Here is a 22,766-nt window from a genome sequence, read left to right as displayed (position 1 = left end):
TCAAATTTCTCCTAAGCAAACAGGCTTGTTGACTTCTTATATTCAAACATGGTGTATGTCTTGGCAAGCCCTATGGAACCTCTGTATCACGACATTAAAAGGTCAATCAGTCCCAAACTACAAAATGGCCAAAACTATTATAAGAAATATTTCCATCCTACAATTTTACTTAAAATATTAAATGTCAAATATCGTAATAGTAACTCAAAGGCCAAACTATAAATGTCTCAGATGTCTTCTAAACCATCAGACCAGTCAACTTCAGACTTGGTAGTTGTATACCTGGGCATTGGCTGTTGAATCTCATAGAGTGATAAAACAAAACAGGTCAATGTAACCAAAAATCTTCTTTTAGTTTGGCCAATGGTAAATCCAGGTAAATATATGACAACAGCAACAAAACCATTACTCTTATGTAGGAAATCAGACTCATTGTTGAGTCCTGTGTTCAATTAACTTCTAATGCCAAACTTTCTCACGTTTTATGAAAATGAATGTTTTAAAGGATATGCAGAATGACCTCAAGTTGGTGGGTGTTTGCAACGACATGTCAAACCTTTGTGAATAATGACATAAGTGTCAACTATTAGAAGTCAAATGAAAAGTTTTTTTAATGAAAGTGTCTCACCCATGTAGGAAGTAATGAGTAAGTTCAATCGTATCAACGCAAAATTACAAAGGCTGAAACAGGGTGTGTCGTACACTCCATGTAAACTATAAAACCTATGCACTGACTGGGTGGTTGTATGACTAAGAAGCCAGGGTTATACTTTTATGGTGAAAAACATCATGATGGGATGTGTCAGACAACATAAAACGACATACCGAGCTTAGGTTTTGTAGTTGTTCCATGATCCCTTTATTCAAATTAGCGCATAGCTTGAAATCTGTTATTGACAAGGCAGTCATAACAAAAACACGTTTCCTCCATTTCCTGTCAATCAGTGAGTTCAACGGAAAACCAATTTGAAATATGTCATTGCCTAATCGAAGCCATTGATGTGGAGCTAAAATTGTAAACTGACAGAAGAAAACACCGATTTTGTGAATGTGATGCAAATCTAGCCTACAACTAGTTTCGTACTCGCACAGTCAAAGGTAAAGTGAGCACGAAGCCTAGGTAAGAGTCACTACAGTCTTACAGAGTAACAGTAAGGATAGAGTAAAAACTATCGTAACGCTAAGCTTTTTTCTTTTCTTTATTAACTTTATTCGTAACCAGGGATCCTGTCACTGGTGAACCAGTGTTCTCCCCAGGATCCCTGCACATATAAAACATACAAAATATAACAACACATAAATATATAAATGGAAGGCATACACACCTAAAATATCAAAACATACTCTCCGAACTAAGATCTAAAATCGATTTCAAGCCTTAGTGACACTAACTTGACTAAGTAAGAATAAGATAGTTGTGTGTTGGCAAGCCTAGGATTCATGCTGATCACTACATTGTAAGTAACCTAGGCGGACTAGGTAGGAAAATCCGTAACGTGTACGTGTTGGTAAATCTAGACAAAGCTTTTCGTAATTTGTCTAAGTTATATCATGTAGGTTAATTAGTATTCATACTCATAGGCATACTGTAGCCTATCCAAGTAAGGCTAGTAAAACAATAAAATGCCAGGCCCTCTTACTTTTAGTTTTACACAAAACAATAAGATGTACGTAGGGCCCTAGACCTATACGGTATTCAAGATAGTAACTACTGTACAGTAAGTACTAAGGGTATTAACGTTATTTTAAATGATAGCAGTGATGAAGATCTCGCTGACTTTGCTCAGTGGTTCAGTTTTGGCCGTGGCTATTCTTACGACTAGTCGTAACAATTATTTATAAACTATTCTTACGACAAAGGCGAATTCAAGCGCAGTAAAGTAAATAAAGCAACTGCGCATGTAGTAGGGGTAACCCTAAACCCCAATCCTAACCCTAACCGGAAATTATTGTTACTCCTGGTCGTAAAAAATAGTTCTCCTGTCATAAAAATAGCAACTGCGCATGCGTAGTCGGAAATTATTCTTACGAACAGTCGTAAGAATAGCCACTTTGTTCAGTTTTCTTCTTCAGCTAAGTGATTAATGGATGGTTTGAACATATTGCACCAGAAGTAAATAGGCCTATACTATTTACCATTACAATATCTGTAAGGTCGGGATTCAAACTGCTCAAGACAATTAAAAATTTCTCAAACTTCGGGCATGTGTTGAAGTTTAATACCAAACAATTCCACTAAATGGGTGGAATCACATGAAAGTGTCCCAAAATACAAACTTGCTGTTCCCTTGTTTCTCTGTGGCAACTTTGGATGTTTCCCTTTAGGCCTAAGGCTTTAAGGTGAAAAGAAATTAGGCAAAAAAGTTGAAATAACGAAGAAGTGAAAATAACAAAAAAAAAGAAGGAAGAAAAAGAGATGAGAAAAGGTGAGAAAGAGCTCTAGACAGACAAAATGGAAAAGAAAGAAATGAGAAGAATCTAGGGATTATTGACACAGGGAGGGAGAGGAGAAATGGAAATGGGACAAGAACTGAGGCAGGCAGGGCATCCTTTGTATAGAATTTTTGGTACAATCACGATGTCATCTGCTTCAAGTGAGGGGTCATTCAGTCGCTTGAAGCTACCGAAATTGTGTCTAAGATCCACCATGTATGAAGTAACAGGCTGAAATTCTCAGCATAGAGCACAATATTTCAGAGGACTTCAAATTTGATGCAGTCAACTTTAAAGTATACATAATTAAGAGATTGGTAGGACTCAAATTTTTTGTTTCATTTGAATAGGAACACCCGCTATACAGGTAGGCAGTAAAGAAATCTTTTGACATTATGAGAAAAGCAACAAAGTGCACTCATGAGAGATATAAATTGCCAATGTCTTGTCTACAGTCTTACAGATGGACCTTGCAAGTATGTTGTTACTAATAGTTTCCTATTGAAAGACCATTGATGCAGAAACAAACCAAGTTAAAACTTGAATCAATACAATGAACCAGCATTTACTCAGTTTACGTGCAGGACGTACTTGTCTTACAACATTTGATGATACTGTAGATTTTTTTTTTTCTATTTATGTCATGTACAGACAGTACACGAATAACCTTCAGTGTAATGTGTGTAACTGTATAAACAATTTTTTGGGATAAAATTACGGCTAAGTATCAATGTTTCAGTTCATCATAGCATGGAATATAACAGAGGTGTACAGTCAGTGGCGGAGCGTCCATTCAGTCAGGGGGGTTGAATGCTCCCCCCTGACGGACTCAAATGGACTGCTGGCGCCCTTTTCAGCTTTAACTACTTTTTACTTATTCGCGATTATTGACTTTTTATTGCGCTCTCATCTACCTATTGACATTTGTCATATTCTGTTGGTGTAATTTTCTGACAAAATGGCGATGACACCTATTTATTCTTCGTTTATCTGCAAATTAGCAAGGCCCGGAAAGGGTCATTTCCAGCGATCTAGGGAGTATCTTTACTCAAAAATTTTCTGTACGCTCCGCGCCAACCTGTGGTGGCGCTCCGCTTAGATAGTGTTGAAAGCGCCCCTACAGACCATTCTTGCCCCCCCTGACCAATACTCCTAGCTCCGCCACTGTACAGTAGCTACAGGGGAGAGGGAAAACCTGTGCCCTAAACTGTAAAAATGAAGACATGAACATATAAAAGTAGTGTAGAATATAAATAATATCACTGTATTTTGTAAAATGTAGCTTTTGAACTGTTTTCTGCTCTTATTTCTCTCTCTAGACAAAACATTCCACGAAACACATGCCAACAAACCCATTCCAACCTCCCAGGTATTTGAACTCATTACAAACCAGGAATACCCTAATACTGAACTCAATGCCTAGTAACGGCTATTACATCACTCCACAATACAGTACTATAATACTTTACATAGCAAGCTAGCTCACACGTACATACTGTAAACAAGCACTACAGTCACTGTCTAAAAGAATGCTATCCATCCTACTGTAGGTAGTTATTGTTCCAAAGCCCCATGCAACCCCTACCACCTTCCCCACCCGCAAGCCCCCTGCATCATCAGCCATTAGTCCAAGTTTGGCTTTTATAATAAAATTGGTTAAATGGTGACTTTTATTGTCTGTTTTAATTTGTGCGCATCCGATGCAATTTGAAGATATTAAATGCTTCATTGCTCAAATTTGTAAGTACCCCAGAGCTTCCAGGGGCACCCACGCCCTCAGGATCCAGTAGTGCCTTAGGCGCTGTCGGGTCATTCCAACCTGAAGCCTCCCATGAATTAATGCAATGCCCACTCCCAAAAATTAAAGTCTAGCTACTGTATACCCCTGAAAATAATAATAGAAACAGAACTTTCAGACACTAGAAGCTCAAAGGAAAGAAGTCCAAGAACAATCAACCACAGATGACCATGTTTGTACAATATATCGACTGCTTTAATTCAATATTATTCAGTGTTTCACAATTAAATTTAAACCATGATATCAAGGCAATCATTTAATCCCCCATTTCCCCCACCCCCCCCCCACCCATACCGACAGGACTGGCTACGTGCCTGCTTGCAGGAATTGTTTTGACAATGTCAAAATTTTCTGTATTCTTACAGACCAGAAATAGAATATATATTAAATAGTTACATGTACTTTATAAATTTGCATTGGTTACAACAACTTATCCCAATTGCTACTGTACTTGTAAATTGTTTTTCACAGAACTTACCATCTACATGAGAAATGAAGTCTGCAAAGAGAACTATGGTTTCAACATCTGTTATCAAGTCAGAGGGAGAAATGACAAAGTCAAATTTAGACCAGTATAGGTCTCCATCCATGTGGTAAGATCATATTTAAAGGAACCCAATATTTGCAAAAGATCCTGTTAGAGATGGCACAGTTTATTACAGAAGCGAGAACTTATCCAGAGAATAAAATTGTTCACATTTCATGTAGCTGGGTTTCTAGGTTTGTGAAGTTTTAGTTGAGAAAAAATAATTATTGAAAGTAAATACTATTTAGTCAGTGTTTAAACAACCAGTATAGATCTTTACATAAATAAATGTGTAGCCAGTTGTACAATTGTAAATAATTTACTTCTAGACTGGAAATGATAGGGTACACTTTTTTTCTTCTCATCTGAAACAGCTTTGATGGGCATGCCACTAACCTACTGTACCATACCTACTCCTTGCATTGTTTTGAAATGGTGCCTGGGATTGTATTTTGCCTGTATTCATGACAGCAAAGTCAAGTGCCCTTCGATATGCAAATTATGCTGAGTTTACCTTTATGTACTGTACACTTGATATTAAAGTATTCTAGGCCTTAATTGTCCATTGTCACAAACAAGTAATGGTTCAAGCCACTCATTCTCCGAAATGAAGAAATTTTAAAAAGAAGATAGCACACTGAATGGAGTCAGGAAAAGTACTGGTACTAGAGACTTAACTTGAACTCAATTTACTCAAAATAAAGTGACTTGTTACAACTCTGCTGGATTGCCATGACAACCAGCTGCTATCAGCAGCAAATAAGAAGGAAAGGGTTTTCTTTTTCTCATTCTTCCTCTACAAACCTCCCCCTTTTTTGTTATTTTGCTTAATGGCTTTGAAAACTAATGTAGCATTCAGTTTAGATGTCTTACTATGTAACAGGTGATTGTAATATATTGTGTTCACCTTGCAGGGAGAAACTAGAGAAATGGAAGACAGAGAAGAAAAAGAGGCAGACCTCAATGAAAGCTTCCACGAAGAAACCATTTAAAGCTGGATCCACTTCAATGCAACAAAATAAAGGCAAAGTTCCTTCCAAAGCCAGCGAGAAGATGAAATTACTAGTTGAGTCGAATCTCAAGACTAGCTGGAGTTACAACACATCACCGAGACATCTGAACTACAGGAAGACTTTAGCTTCTGCCAGGAGAACTCCCCAACAGACTGAGAAGAGAATGAATGGAAAAGAGAATCGTAAATCTGTGAGGAAGAGTACAAATCGAAGAGAAACACTGACCCTGTCCACTGGTAAAGTCAAGATGGACTCTAGATCTAAAAGGGACTCCAAAATTGTTTCTCAAGAAGTAAGCAAAAATGATACCAGCAATGCTAGAAGAGAAACATTGACCCTGTCAACTGGAAAGAAGCTAAACACTCAACATGAGAAACAAGAGAGAGACTTGAAAGATGAGGATGAGGAAAATGACTTGAGACGGGAATTGCAGGTGAAGAGGAGAGCTGCTAAGAAGAGATCTGCTAACACTTTAGGAGGAGAGCAAAGTGGAAACAAGATGAACTCAGTTGCAGAGAGGAAGGACAGGAGGATGACGAGAGAAAGACCCTGGAGGCAGTCAAAGGTAACAACAAATGGAGGCCTTGGAGAGCAAAGAAAATTGAGAGCTGAGAGCCATAAATGGTTACACAAGACCAGTCTTACTAAACCAAGTGTTCACGAAAGACCTTCTACTTCTCAGGAAGGAACACAGGAAAGCATGAGGTATGTTTTGCTTGTTATCTATTCAGCTCACAATCATTTGTTCATTGAAACTGAGTTTGGAAATTTGTAGATAAAGGCTTAATTCAACTTACCCAGTGATTTATGTTATGCCCTGGGTTATACAGCAGTCCGCTGATTCATAGATTATGTTGTTTACATTTCAGCATTTCTCATTATATTATTCACCATTTCGTAAGGAAAATCCCTGCTTTTATTAAATAAATTTGTGTAGGGAGATGACCACCTCTTCTTTCCTTTGCAGAGAAAAACTTGAACAATGGTTGATAGCTAAAGGAAAAACTCCTAAGAGGGCAGCTAAATTTATGAAAACTCCCAAAGTGTCTACCAGATCAAGGATGAGCCTGGAGGAAGATGAAGAAGCAACATCTCTCGACAATGTACTAACAGTTGATGAAGCTATGGAAACCTGCAAGAGCCTTCTCAATGAGGTAATGTAACCGAATCCTTAAAGAGGATCATTATGTGTTTGACTGATCTTCCAATGATCAGTTGGAAGAGGAAATCAAAAGAAATCGTGACTCATTACACACAACCTTAAACAATAAAATCCGTATATTACCAATAATAAAACCAAGTAATTCACGACTCTGTACATACAACCGAATACAATGAAACCCACATATTACCAATAATAAAACCAAGTACTTCACGACTCTGTACATACAGCCTTAAACAATATAAGCAACATATTACCAATTATAAAACCAATTAATTCATGACTCTGAACATACAACCTTAAACAAGAAAACCCACATATTACCAATAATAAAACCAAGTAATTCATGACTCTGTACATACAATCGATTACAATAAAACACACATATAACCAATATTTAAACCGATATGTACACTGTAGGAGAGATGTGTAGGTTTGGTGAATAGAACACCAATATGTACAGTACACTGTAGGAGAGATGTGTATGTTTGGTGAATAGAACACCAACATGTACACTGTAGGAGAGATGTGTAGGTTTGGTGAATAGAACACCAATATGTACACTGTAGGAGAGATGTGTAGGTTTAATGAATAGAACACCTATATGTACACTGTAGGAGAGATGTGTAGGTTTGGTGAATAGAACACCAATATGTACAGTACACTGTAGGAGAGATGTGTATGTTTGGTGAATAGAACACCAACATGTACACTGTAGGAGAGATGTGTAGGTTTGGTGAATAGAACACCAATATGTACACTGTAGGAGAGAAGTGTAGGTTTGGTGAATAGAACACCAATATGTACACTATAGGAGAGATGTGTAGGTTTGGTGAATAGAACACCAATATGTACACTGTAGGAGAGATGTGTAGGTTTAATGAATAGAACACCTATATGTACACTGTAGGAGAGATGTGTAGGTTTGATGAACAGAACACCAATATGTACACTGTAGGAGAGATGTGTATGTTTGGTGAATAGAACACCAATATGTACACTGTAGGAGAGATGTGTAGGTTTGGTGAATAGAACACCAATATGTACACTGTAGGAGAGATGTGTAGGTTTAGTGAATAGAACACCAATATGTATACTGTAGGAGAGATGTGTAGGTTTGATGAATAGAACACCAATATGAACACTGTAGGAGAGATGTGTAGGTTTGGTGAATAGAACACCAATATATACATTGCAGGAGAGATGTGTAGGATTAGTGAATAGAACACCAATATGTACACTGTAGGAGAGATGTGTAGGTTTAGTGAATAGAACACCAATATGTACACTATAGGAGAGATGTGTAGGTTTGGTGAATAGAACACCAATATGTACACTGTAGGAGAGATGTGCAGGTTTAGTGAATAGAACACCAATATTACCAATGTAGGAGACATGTGTAGGTTTGATGAATAGAAAACCAATATGAACACTATAGGAGAGATGTGTAGGTTTGGTGAATAGAACACCAATATGTACACTGTAGGAGAGATGTGTAGGTTTAATGAATAGAACACCTATATGTACACTGTAGGAGAGATGTGTAGGTTTGATGAACAGAACACCAATATGTACACTGTAGGAGAGATGTGTATGTTTGGTGAATAGAACACCAATATGTACACTGTAGGAGAGATGTGTAGGTTTGGTGAATAGAACACCAATATGTACACTGTAGGAGAGATGTGTAGGTTTAGTGAATAGAACACCAATATGTATACTGTAGGAGAGATGTGTAGGTTTGATGAATAGAACACCAATATGAACACTGTAGGAGAGATGTGTAGGTTTGGTGAATAGAACACCAATATATACATTGCAGGAGAGATGTGTAGGATTAGTGAATAGAACACCAATATGTACACTGTAGGAGAGATGTGTAGGTTTAGTGAATAGAACACCAATATGTACACTATAGGAGAGATGTGTAGGTTTGGTGAATAGAACACCAATATGTACACTGTAGGAGAGATGTGCAGGTTTGGTGAATAGAACACCAATATTACCAATGTAGGAGAGATGTGTAGGTTTGATGAATAGAAAACCAATATGAACACTATAGGAGAGATGTGTAGGTTTGGTGAATAGAACACCAATATGTACACTGTAGGAGAGATGTGTAGGTTTGGTGAATAGAACACCAACATGTACACTGTAGGAGAGATGTGTAGGTTTTGATGAATAGAACATCAATATGTACACTGTAGGAGAGATGTGTAGGTTTGATGAATAGAAAACCAATATGAACACTATAGGAGAGATGTGTAGGTTTGGTGAATAGAACACTAATATGTACACTGTAGGAGAGATGTGTAGGTTTGATGAATAGAACACCAATATGTACACTGTAGGAGAGATGTGTAGGTTTGGTGAATAGAACACCAATATGTACACTGTAGGAGAGATGTGTAGGTTTTGTGAATAGAACACCAATTTGTACACTGTAGGAGAGATGTGTAGGTTTGGTGAATAGAACACCAATATTACCAATGTAGGAGAGATGTGTAGGTTTGGTGAGTAGAACACCAATATGAACACTGTAGGAGAGATGTGTAGGTTTGGTGAATAGAACACCAATATGTACACTGTAGGAGAGATGTGTAGGTTTGGTGAATAGAACACCAATTTGTACACTGTAGGAGAGATGTGTCGGTTTGGTGAATAGAACACCAATATGTACACTGTAGGAGAGATGTGTAGGTTTGGTGAATAGAACACCAATATGTGCACTGTAGGAGAGATGTGTAGGTTTGGTGAATAGAACATCAATATGTACTGTACACTGTAGGAGAGATGTGTAGGTTTGGTGAATAGAACATCAACTTTGGGGGTGATACCAATTTATCAATTACCAATTTTGGGGTATTGAGTTACCAAGCAAACTGAATTTGATGTAAACACCTATTCAACCTACGGACGCCCTGATTATATGCCTTTCATTTTCGTGATGTTGGACAGTACAGTGTGTATGTATGTTTTTAGGTTTGCAGGCCTGCATATGATCTATGTATTACTGTACATACAACTGTGATATTTCCTGAACATCAACATTGTTTTGTTTTTTTATTTTACAGGGTTGTCCAGCAGAATATCTATTTGATTGGCTAACAAATATAGAGACTAAACTACCCTACTTGAGTGATATGGAATCCTTTCTGGAATGTAGGAAAACAGTACAAGAAGCCTTCAATGGACAAAGCATTGATGAAATAATTCCAGAGGTGATTCAACATATTTAATATCAAGGGGTAAAGATTAAGTAAAAAATAAAAAATACATTCAGATTGCAGTTTAGAGGATAGAAGCAAATTTTATATAGAAAATATTAGTAAATGATTCTGCTTATATATGCAAGAAACATTCATCAATTTGATAGCATAAAGTGCTTATTTGTAACTTAAGTAAAATACTAGCATATTGCTTAGTACTCTAAATACAGTTTTGACGTACACAAAAACTGTTTTTGTATGTTGAAATTTACCGTTTTTTTTTTTCTTTTTCAGTTCAGTAACTCTTTTCCAAAGGCATACTTTATTTTATTATTTAAGATACTTTTTCATGCATTTTTTGGGTTTCATCAGGCTCTTATGGAAGAGACAAAAGAGGTTTCCATAGAAACTATTCCTGGACCTCCAGCTACACCCACTCCACGTAAATCAAGAAGATCCTGCTTTCAATTGCTCAGTCCTTTGGGAGAACATGAAGAATCGTCAGCAGTGAAGTACCAAGTCAGGGATGCTACACCATACTTTAAAAGGTACACACCGGCAAACGGCCAAGTTGTGTTATCAACCACAGGATTATTGAATACTTAGGTCAAGAGAAACACTGCATAGCAGCAATATTGCATACTTAGGTCAAGAGAAACACTGCATAACAACATTATTGATACTTAGGTCAAGAGAATCACTGCATAGCAACATTATTGAATACTTAGGTCAAGAGAAACACTGCATAACAACATTATTGATACTTAGGTCAAGAGAATCACTGCATAGCAGCAATATTGCATACTTAGGTCAAGAGAAACAATGCATAGCAGCAATATTGCATACTTAGGTCAAGAGAAACAATGCATAACAACATTATTGATACTTAGGTCAAGAGAAACACTGCATAGCAGCAATATTGCATACTTAGGTCAAGAGAAACAATGCATAGCAGCAATATTGCATACTTAGGTCAAGAGAAACAATGCATAACAACATTATTGATACTTAGGTCAAGAGAAACAATGCATAGCAGCAATATTGCATACTTAGGTCAAGAGAAACACTGCATAACAACAGTATTGATACTTCGGTCAAGAGAAACAATGCATAGCAGCAATATTGCATACTTAGGTCAAGAGAATCACTGCATAGCAGCAATATTGCATACTTAGGTCAAGAGAAACAATGCATAGCAGCAATATTGGATACTTAGGTCAAGAGAAATGCATAGCAACATTATTGATACTTAGGTCAAGAGAAACAATGCATAACAACATTATTGATACTTAGGTCAAGAGAATCACTGCATAGCAGCAATATTGCATACTTAGGTCAAGAGAAACACTGCATAACAACATTATTGATACTTAGGTCAAGAGAATCACTGCATAGCAGCAATATTGCATACTTAGGTCAAGAGAAACAATGCATAGCAGCAATATTGCATACTTAGGTCAAGAGAAACAATGCATAACAACATTATTGATACTTAGGTCAAGAGAATCACTGCATAGCAGCAATATTGCATACTTAGGTCAAGAGAAACACTGCATAGCAACATTATTGCATACTAAGGTCAAGAGAATCTGTTATGAGGCTATCATCTACACCATACCTTGACCTCTTAACATTGAGTTCTCTAAATTGCATTGAAATATAGTTCCCAGTTTTGTTTAAAGTTTACTAAAATTATTTGATATTGCACTATTATTGTGTTTATGAGGTAAACATCTCCTGAGACACTTCACTGTTAACTAGATGCGAAAAGATCTGGCAGTTTTGTCATTCACTAAATTATGGATTTGCTAGATATGTACAAACATAAGGGTTTTAAAATAAAACATTAATTATAACTCTATCATAGAATAGATATTGACTACCAGGGTGAAGCATCAGTAGCTAACTGTTCAAGATAAAGGAAGTTAGCCAATTTGTGGACAAATGCTGGCCAACTTCCCTAGAGTAGTTTGATCCAGAACCAACCAATTTTAGATATTTCAATTTTAGCCACTCGCTATAAAAAAACAGTGCTCATAAAATCTCCTGGTTAAAGTCAAGTTCTTACTGGCATTGACCTGAATTTAGACACAGATCAGCTAATGCACAGGCCTAAATGAGAGCAAACATATTCTGATAATAAAAAGTTATGTGCAGCTTATGTTATGATACATAAAACTTCTTTTTCTTCTTTTATATTTTGGAAGATACTAGGTATTTAGGTAAATTTAATATGTTTTTCTAAGGAAGTAAACAGGCAAAAGCCAAAGGTCCAAAGTAACTAAATATCTGTTTTGTTCTGTCATGTGTGATGTCAATAAAATTTCACTTGATCAGAGGATTAGGACATTGAAGATCAACAAGAATGTCACTGTTTGGAAACATTAACTTTGTGAAAGCATTCAAAGAATTGATAAATTTATCGCTGCCAAGTGGGGAAAAAAATTGATAAGGTCTTGGAAATCTGGAAAATTGAAAACATACACAATATTTGACAAATTTTGAAGGTCTGTTTATAGCTGAAAATGTTGTTGATATTTTCTCTCCCTATTAGGATCCAGCAGGCACTGGGACGTACATCAGACACTACTCCCTCGACGATGATTATCACTCCAGTAAGAAGATCTATCCGCCTCTCCAAACGAAAATCGGTCAGCTTCGCATCACGTCAGCGAGGTGAGGTTGACATGTGCGTCAGCAATTTGAGAGAAATTGAAGATTTGCCTCTGGAAGAACCGGTGCAGCTTGTTCTGAGATCAAACAGAGCTTTAGAGGAAGAGTTTGATCTTAATGATGAAGAGATGTCAATCTGAAACGCGATTGATTGATCCATTATTGGGAGCTTGCAATATTATTTTTAATCATAATGAAATGATTTTGTGCTTCAAACCATTCCAGAAGAATCTTCAATTAGAAACTATGCACAGCCCATATACTGTAGCTGCCTGTGTTTGCAGCGTAATGTCCCCTTTCCTGCAAACACAGAAGCAAAAATATTGTTGTTAGTTTAGTGTCACAAGCAGATCTAGTATAAATTTGGTACTCTTTCATACAGAATATCAAGACTTTACATTTTGCCTACCACACTTACATTCAGTTTACATTACAGCTGTACCAAGGCCTAGACTAATCTGAATATGAATGCCTTGAAGTGATTACCATTGTGTGTGTGGACTAATGATTCGAAGCATACGTGTAGAGAATTGTACCATTAGCTGAAGGGAAAACAGGTGGGTGAAATTATATGTGTACTAGGGGTGCAAAATGTTGGTTTCTTGAAAGAAAATTACAGATTTGTTTGATCAAAAATTGTAGTGAGATACAGAAGGGTTGAGTAAATTGATGGAGTTTACTTGGCTTTTAACTGTATAATAATTATTGAAATCATTTGTATAAAATCATAATATGTGAACGTCTCTATGAAATGTAAATACTGTGCCACATGATTAAACATTAAATACTGTAAGTTGATCAACAGGTAAATAATTCTTGCTGTGAGAGAAAGGCTGTATTAAGCATGTTTGGGGGTTGGTGGGGGGGGGGCCTTGTTTAGTTTTAAATAAAAACTTAAATGTATGAGAAGGCAGCCACCTGTGGCAATCAAGCCAAAAGCCAAGGCTGTCTGAGGTGGGATGCGATAGACCTCAAATATTAATTACTAAAATGCTTTATATTTCATTTCATATTACTCCAATTGATTTTGTACATGGGTTGGTAACAAATTTCAAGTTTGGTATCCCAAAGTTAATCCTTTACCAATCTTCTAATGTTGTGAGTTGTCTGTATCGACATGAGACCAATGACCTTGCATTGTTTAAGACAGCAACTTATGAGATGCAGACTGCTCAAAACATTCACAACCAATTTTTGTCCTAGAAAATCCACAATTAATAAATTGATGGCGGAAAGTTTCCCTTGACTTAGTAAACTTAAAGTGTTTCATTCAAAACATGAGTACATATTCCTAGTACTCTACCAGGTTTAATGGGAGAAAACCAAATAAAAGAAGCTTATTAAATTTGTTTTTCTGTGTCAAGATATTTGACCATGGATGTACTTTTCATAAGTTGAGTCCTAGTAAAGAGCTTGGTATGATAAAATTTAATGTCCTGCTTGTTCTCCATGCCAGTCACATGATCAGCAGTGTTGTCTAGCTGGAGGGACCTACAGTCGGCAGGGGTTTAGTGGTGGATGGAGGTGGGTCACCAGGGAGGAAGCAAAGAGGGCAAGGGCCGTACTTGTGGGATAGAGGAGGGGAGAGGAACAGAGAGTAGTAAAATGTTTGTTCCTACTTCAGTTCTGTACTACAGCATTTGAAATAGGCAGCACTGTAAGAATGCTGTCAGAATGTCACACTTTGCCTCTTTATTCTCAATTCCTTTTAAGTGTGCACAAATGCATTGTGGAAACTTTTTAAAAAGCCTTTGAGATTTTAAGATGTAATTACATTTAATTTATTCATTTTAATTTGCAAATTTGACAATCTTAGCTAGAATTAGTCATGAACTTGAAGGACTGCATCAAAATTTTAACATGTTTCATTGTGCATGTAATATAACATTGTTACTATTTATGTTTGATAGCTTCAACTGTAATTCTAGCAAAATTTCAGTCATAAGATTTAAGATAGAAACGTTAATATGTTATAAGTGCACTTGTATATAGACTCGCTATCCGGTGTATTAAGGAGAAATAAATCTTTAAGGAAGTTATCAATAATTGGGCTTAATATGAAGTTTTCAGGCTGCTGGAAACTTCACAACTTACATTGATGTAAATCTGTCGTCACCTTCAAGTTCTAACTGTTTGTACTATTGTGAAGCATGAACCTTCCATGCTGAAATGAACATCATTCTATTTACTGTTAATAATTTCAGTGAACAGAATACATTCAATTCATCATTCTATTTACTGTTAAGAATTCCAGTGGACATAATAGATTCAGTTCATCATTCTATTTACTGTTAAGAATTCCAGTGAACAGAATAGATTCAGTTCATCATCCTATTTAACTGTTAAGAATTTCAGTGAACAGAATAGATTCAGTTCATCATTCTATTTACTGTTAAGAATTCCAGTGAACAGAATAGATTCAGTTCATCATTCTATTTACTGTTAAGAATTCCAGTGGACATAATAGATTCAGTTCATCATTCTATTTACTGTTAAGAATTTCAGTGAACAGAATAGATTCAGTTCATCATTCTATTTACTGTTAAGAATTCCAGTGAACAGAATAGATTCAGTTCATCATTCTATTTACTGTTAAGAATTCCAGTGGACATAATAGATTCAGTTAATCATTCTATTTACTGTTAAGAATTTCAGTGAACAGAATAGATTCAGTTCATCATTCTATTTACTGTTAAGAATTCCAGTGAACAGAATAGATTCAGTTCATCATTCTATTTACTGTTAAGAATTCCAGTGGACATAATAGATTCAGTTCATCATTCTATTTACTGTTAAGAATTCCAGTGAACAGAATAGATTCAATTCATCATTCTATTTACTGTTAAGAATTCCAGTGGACATAATAGATTCAGTTCATCATTCTGTTCACTGTTAAGAATTCCAGTGAACAGAATAGATTCAATTCATCATTCTATTTACTGTTAAGAATTCCAGTGGACATAATAGATTCAATTCATCATTCTATTTACTGTTAAGAATTCCAGTGGACATAATAGATTCAGTTCATCATTCTGTTCACTGTTAAGAATTCCAGTGAACAGAATAGATTCAATTCATCATTCTATTTACTGTTAAGAATTCCAGTGGACATAATAGATTCAGTTCATCATTCTGTTCACATTAAGAATTTAAGTGAACAATAGATTGAGTTCATCATCCTATTTAACTGTTGAGAATTTCATGGACAGAATAGATTCAGTTAATCATTCTATTCACTGCTAAGAATATCATGGACAGAATAGATTCAGTTCATCATTCTATTTACTGCTATGAATTTCAGTGGACAGAATAGATTCTGTTTATCATTCTATTTACTGCTATGAATTTCAGTGAACAGAATAGATTCAGATTATTATTCTATTTACTGCTATGAATTTCAGTGGACAGAATAGATTCAGTTCATTATTCTAATTACTGCTATGAATTTCAGTGGACAGAGTAGATTCAGATTATCATTCTCTATTACTGTTAAGAAATTTCAGTGAACAGAATAGATTCAGTTCTGAACATTCCAGTGGATGAACACTTGATCATTTTCAGAATTATAAAACGTTTTAAAATACTTCTTGGACATTACTTATTTGAGATTCTTTTAGGGACAATTGTTTGTGGATGAGGTGAATTTGTAAAAAAAAAGATATCCCGGTAGCTATTACAAATGCACTGTCCATACTATTACCCTTGGAATTTAACCACTGTATGGTTTCAGACATCAATTAATTTAAAAGAAAACTCTTGTAAGGACCAAAAGCTGAAATAAAATAGTGTAAAATGCAAGTGTCCTTGATTTACTGTTGTCTTTTGAAGCTTTTATTTCATATGCTTGAATTTTAATCTTGCCAGGATCTTAAGACACTTGTTATTTATATGACATGTATGGATGGGCACACTTTTTGCTGTTGTAGCAAACCAAACTATCGAGTCTTTAGTATCTCATTTTGTTAAAGACTAATTGAAAAGCGAGATGAGTTGCATGGCAACGGTACGTTGCAGTCAAACTGTTAGATTTTTCTTCAAAGATGTTAGCAATTTTCAAAAAATGATTTGCATGAGTGAATATCTTCAAAATTTGCAACAGTTTGGTGAATTTGTTATGTTTTAATAAGTCAGGAAATCAAAAACGACAGAATAATTGCTTGTCAGTTTTATTAACGTATGATTTGCAGCAATTGATAATATCTTCATTTCACATAGAGTTAGTAAGTCAACAAACTATTGAAAGAATAAAATGTAACAAAATTGAAATCAGATCAAATATAGTAGTGATGAATTGACCACAAAAATCTCAGAGTGATCATTTCTTTGTGAGACAGTAAAATGCAGTTAGTAAAAGAACCCTTTGCACAAAGTTGTTGAGATGCAAAGTACTCACAAGATGCAAAGTACTGGCAAATCATTTTTTAATTGCAAAATGATAAATTACCAAAATTCAATAAGTCAGCAGTTCAACGAATTTCTGCACTTTGTTCGGATATAAGTCTAGATTTAAACATTTTACAGAAAATTGCTGAGATAGTGTAGTGAAGATTATAAGGTTTTTAAAGGACAGCTTAGCATTTCTAAAGTATAGTTATTTTAGGTATAATGGACACTAACTCCACGTGTATTACACTCGATCCCTGTAGATTGATCAGTGGCGTAGGAAGGTACTTTTGAGTGGGGGGGGGGCTGAAGATTGATGGCATTTTCACCTGGCCTTAGATGCAATTTGGTGCTCCAAATGAGATTTTTTTCTCATTTGGAAATGAAAAATGGGTTTTCTGACTTGCGAAGCGGGGGGAGGGGCGGAATGATACTTCCGCCCCTCCATAATTTTCACTGGGGGGGCTGGCGCCCCCCAGCCCCCCCCCCCCCGGTTCCTACGCCCTTGAGATTGATTCTTCTAAACTTCCATAATCAACAATTATATATGTTAACACCTTCATACTCTGAAGTAGCACGCGCAAAGGGGGCAGGGACTGCCCAACGTTCCATTTTCAGTCGGGAATATGATTCAGTCGGGAGATTTTAAACATTCAGTTGAGGCTGAAATATATGTACCACCCCTCCAGGTTTACATTCTATTTTCAACCCCACACTAAAATTCAAATGAATTAGTTTAGTACAACCTTGTGTTAAGATATAATTATAGACTTAATGTTTACCCTAATTGCACTCCAGAATGCAACCGTTGACTTCTAAATGTCATTACTTTTTCTGGGTAGGACCCCTAGACCCAAGACAAGCAATTCGTCTTAAACGACTCCAGGGCCTCAACCTCTCCTTTATGAAAAAAATCCTCTATTCGCCAATATGGCCCTTCCGTAGAGATTAATGCGCCTATCTCAACCAGCCGAGGGAAATTTCTATTACCGTACCGCCTCTCACAGTTGACAATCATGTGTCCGTCACTGAAACTCTCTACTACTACTAGAGCTGTTCCCGTCCAGTTGGGTCAATATTTTATGTACTTTCATGTCAGATTCGGTTACAAATTTAAACGAAATTATTACTAACCAGTTCGTCTAGCACAGCAAAAATAACTCCGGTCAACTGGGTCGGTCCGTTACGAATAACTTAATAGTAAATACAGCATCTATCCATAATTAAAAGTATGTTTAGATCTTTCACAAAATACGTATAGTTTATGTAAAGAAATAAAGGAATGCGGTACGTAGGCCTACGTACCAATAAAATATATATAGCGGTCGGATAGGAACGTTTCCCAAGTTGATAAGAATAATCCGATCGAAAGTAATAATAAGTCGATTAATGTATGCGATCAACGACGTTGGTAGCTCGTCGTGTCGAGCGGTCGAAAGTCGAAGTGGTGTAAGTTCGAACTAGCGATACCACAAGGGTAGTTAAGGGCGCTAAAAGTTGACGGAAACCAGAGCCGGCTCTGACGGAAACCAGAGCCGTATATTTAGACGGAAATTAGAGATATAGAATCTCTAAGCCCGGGTCACATCTGCGCGATTCAACACGCGATTCAACTCGCAATTAAAATCACGCGAATCAGAAAAGTTGCTTCTGAGAAGTTGCGCTGATTAGGACATTGCTCTATTGCAAATCAACCCAAATCGACGGCGCAACTTTTATTGCGCGACAAGTTGATACCCGTGTCTAACTACGCGATTCAACCTTCAATTGTATTGCGAGTTGAATCGCGTGTTGAATCGCGCAGATGTGACCCGGGCTTAACGGAAACAGTAGCGGTGTCAAATTGCGCCGCTACACACACAGGGTCAATATGGGCAGTAGGCAGGCGCGTATCCAAGGGGGGGGGCGTTGGGGGCGCGCGCGCCGCCGGGTAAGAAAAAGAGGAGAGAAAAAAAGAGAAGAAAAAGGGAAAAGAGGGGGGAAAAAAGAGGAGGAGGAGAGGAAGGAAGGGAAAAGAAAAAGAAGAAAGAGAGAAAAAGGAGAAACGGAGGGAGTAGAAGATAATCGCCAAGACATCGGGAAGAGAAAGAGGAACAGTGACATCATTACAGCGCTGATCCCTATTATATACACAGGGTAGCCAGTGACGGATCAAGGATTTCGGAAGGGGCGTGTGCCTCACCCTACCCCTTACACCGACAACTCCATTTTTGACGTTTCCATTTTTCTCTCTCACTAATGATCTATATATATATACTATATATGGTCTATCATAACGGGTGTGTGTGTATATACGCCTTAAACAATTGTAGAATTGTGCTATGAAACCAACTGTGGCTGGTCTCGAACTCGACCGTGTCGTCGGGGAACATGACGCATTTCGGGAAGGGGGAGACCATCCCCCCCCCCTTCAGCGTGTTTCTTTATGATATCGCTAGTAATTTCACAATAGAAAATACAAGGCCTGGGAAGTGTCATTTCCAGCGATCTGGGAGGCATTTTCGGCCAAAATTTGCTTGTACGCTTCGCACCAACAAACGGTCCTGGGTAGTGCCATTTCCAACGATCTGGGAGGCATTTTCGGCCAAACTTTTCTTGTACGCTTCGCGCCAACTCATGGTGGAGCTACGCTTAGATAATTTGCCTACAGGCTTGGCTCCTCCCTTGGCAAATTCCTCGCTACGCGCCTGTTCGAATTTGTAAAGCAAACAGCAGATATCACATCATATCAGTGAGCATGAAAATGGCGTTCCAGGATGAACAGCCTCAAAACTGCCCGACTTGCCCAAAAAAAAAAGAACCAAAAATTTTCGCGCGCTCTGCGCGCGTTCAACATTTCAATGTCAATATCATATAAGCAAGCATCGGTTATTATACAAATAATAAATGGTTATGAGTGCAATAGTGCAAAAATTTCATGAGTTGAAAGATGGAATGTTCCATTCAACGAGGCGCAGTCGATTTGAATGGAACAAATTACATCAGGTGCGTATCCAGGGGGGGCGTTGGGGGCGCGCGCCCCCCGGGTAAGGAAAAGAGGAGAGAAAAAAAGAGAAGAAAAAAGGGAAAAGGAGGGGGAAAAAAAGAAAAGGAGGAGAGGAAGGAAGGGAAAAGAAAAAGAAAAAAAGAGGGAAAAAGGAGAAAGGAGGTCGTAGAAGATAGTCAAGACCTCGGGAAGAGAAAGAGGAACAGTCATAGTTAAAGCGCTGATCCCTATTATATACACAGGTAGCCAGTGACAGATCAAGGATTACGGAAGGGGTGTGCGCCTCACCCTACCCCTTACATCGACAACTCCATTTTTGACGTTTCCATTTTTCCTCTCTCACTAATGTATCTATATAAATACTATATATGGTCTATCATAACGCGCGTGTGTGTATGGACGCCTTAAACAATTGTAGAATTGTGCTATATGGAACCAACTGTGGCTGGTCTTGAACTCGACCGAGTCGTCGGGGAACATTTCGGGAAGGGGGCGACCGCCCCCCCCCCCCCCCGAGCAAATTTTCTTTATGACATCGCTAGTAATTTCAAAATAGACAATGCTTAGATGCAACTTACAAGGCCTGGGAAGTGTCATTTCCAGCGATCTGGGAGGCATTTTCGGCCAAAATTTTTCTTGTACGCTTCGCGCCAACTCATGGTGGCGCTTCGCTTAGATAGTTTGCCTACAGGCAATTACTCGCTACACGCCTGTTCGAATTTGTAAAGCAAAGAGCAGATATAACATCATATCAGTGAGCATTGAAATGCATTTTCCACGATGAACAGCCTCAAAAACTGTCTATGTGTGTAGTCAAAGGCGTAGGAGCCCAATTGGATTCGGGGGCTGTAATGACTTGCCCGAAGAAAAAAGCCAAAATTTTTCGCGCGCAAAGCGCGCGTCCAACATATCGATGCCAATATCATATAAGCAAACATCGGTCATTATATCAAATGGCATCGTCTACCGCACGGTCCGTCAAAGTTGCACAGTATACCGCCAAATGCTAATGTAAACAACCAAATATCTTATGTAGATGGAGAAAAAGCATACAGATCCATTTATGTCAAAACTCTCTTTTACAAAGGTAATGTCGGCCAAGCTTACAACTTTATTTTAATTACCACGGAGATCATTTTTAAGCTATTCATTGCTATTTATTTTTCTTTCAGTAGGTGTCCGAAAAAAATTGGAAAAAAATTGGTAAGGGGGGGGGGGCTGCTGCAGCCCCATCCTCCTACGGGACCTACGCCTATGTGTTTAGTGTTCGGTTTCGATATACCTGATATCGGAAATATCTCCTATTTTTCTGTTCCTTCAACCAAGTTTTACAATAGCCATTATAAGATGTTTTAATATTTCTACACCAATAAATTAACTGTGTCGGAATTTTCCAAAATTTCCTCACCAACATTATTCATCATACTTTCCTCTACTCGTGCAATTTTGACCTGTCTGTTAGGGGTTCAAGGAGGTTTTTCTATATTGGTTATCCATAGATTGAATTTTCTGCAACATTATGGGTATGTTTTCAAGTGATTTTATTCACGAGAAATGGGAATTTGCAAATTCTCAACAAATAATGGGCTTAAAACCTTCAAAAGTGGGGCTTTCGGATATTGTGGGCCGTGACGTAGAATCACCTACAAAAGCAATCATCCATAGGACATGCAATCAGGTCGAACATGATGTGTGACTGGTGACAATCTTCAAAAAGGTTATGGATGAAAGAAAAAAAATTTTGGGAAATACTTGGTTCTCAGGCAAAAGTGGACATCTGGTTGCTCATTTTCAAGCCCGAGAAGTGCCATTTCCGGTGATCTGGGGGGGGGGGGGGGGGTATCAAAACCAAACATTTTCTTGTACGCTCCGCGCCAACCGATGGTGGCGCTCCGCTTAGATAGTAATTCGCGCCCCACGGGTTAGAAAATCCTGGATACGCGCCTGTACATCTTTCAACGAATGAAATATTTGCACTATTGCACGGATGGAAACCATTCATTATTTGTTTTATACAACACCTTCAATATGGATATTATAATTTGGATATAATTAGATGTAAAATGCACTCATGCAACAGATTGTTTTGAACAGACAGGTTTCTCTGCTCTCTTACCATTGAAAAAAGTGCTATCAAAAAAGTATAACGCATGGTTCTATTTCATAGCGTGCAATAGCGCGGATTTTGCATGCAATCGACGAGCAATTGACCAATCAAATGGCCGGAATATCATTAGGTGTTGTATAATAGGCTACATCGCATGCCATCGTGTACCGTACGGTCCGTGAAAGTTGCGCAGTATACCGCGGGATGCTAATGTAAACAACGAAATGTCTTATGCAGATGGAGAAAAGGCATGGAGGTCCAATTATGTCAAAGCTCTCTTTTACATTAGACATGGCGAATTAGGGGCTGCAGCGCCCCCCCCCCCACCTCCTACGCCTATGTGTGTAGTGTTCGGTTTCGAAAATATCTGCTATTTTTTCATTTCCTTCAACCAAGTTTTATAATAGCCGTTATAAGAAGTTTTAATATTTCTACACCAATAAATTAACTGTATCTGAATTTTCCAAAATTTCCTC

At 37.5% G+C, this 22,766-nt stretch overlaps 1 protein-coding gene across 2 annotated transcripts; it reads left to right on the top strand.

The window, feature by feature from the left end:
• Positions 1-864: 864 nt before the first annotated feature.
• On the top strand, positions 865-16,612 carry LOC139979714 (uncharacterized). Of its 2 annotated transcripts, none has more exons than XM_071990764.1 (7): positions 865-1,120; positions 4,703-4,824; positions 5,672-6,475; positions 6,738-6,924; positions 10,007-10,153; positions 10,514-10,689; positions 12,696-16,612. In XM_071990764.1, exons 2-7 carry the CDS (start codon positions 4,724-4,726, stop codon positions 12,952-12,954), a joined length of 1,674 nt encoding a protein of 557 aa, XP_071846865.1. In that variant the 5' UTR covers positions 865-1,120; positions 4,703-4,723; the 3' UTR covers positions 12,955-16,612. The 2 variants fall into 2 exon arrangements, with proteins under 2 accessions (XP_071846865.1, XP_071846864.1); XM_071990763.1 differs by having other exon boundaries at positions 866-1,098.
• The last annotated feature ends 6,154 nt before the right edge of the window (positions 16,613-22,766 follow it).

Source organism: Apostichopus japonicus, chromosome 14 (assembly GCF_037975245.1).
Source record: "Apostichopus japonicus isolate 1M-3 chromosome 14, ASM3797524v1, whole genome shotgun sequence".
Classification (NCBI taxonomy): Eukaryota; Metazoa; Echinodermata; class Holothuroidea; order Aspidochirotida; family Stichopodidae; genus Apostichopus; species Apostichopus japonicus.
The sequence above is the reverse complement of the archived record's forward strand: the minus strand, read 5'-3'. Positions and strand labels throughout refer to the sequence as shown.

Coding starts and splice junctions, on each gene's coding strand:
- LOC139979714 (XM_071990764.1), top strand. CDS start 4,724: ATGAAGTCTGCAAAGAGAACTATGGTTTCAACATCTGTTATCAAGTCA. Junction 6,476..6,737: donor GGAACACAGGAAAGCATGAG/GTATGTTTTGCT, acceptor TTTCCTTTGCAG/AGAAAAACTTGAACAATGGT. Junction 10,154..10,513: donor TTGATGAAATAATTCCAGAG/GTGATTCAACAT, acceptor GGGTTTCATCAG/GCTCTTATGGAAGAGACAAA.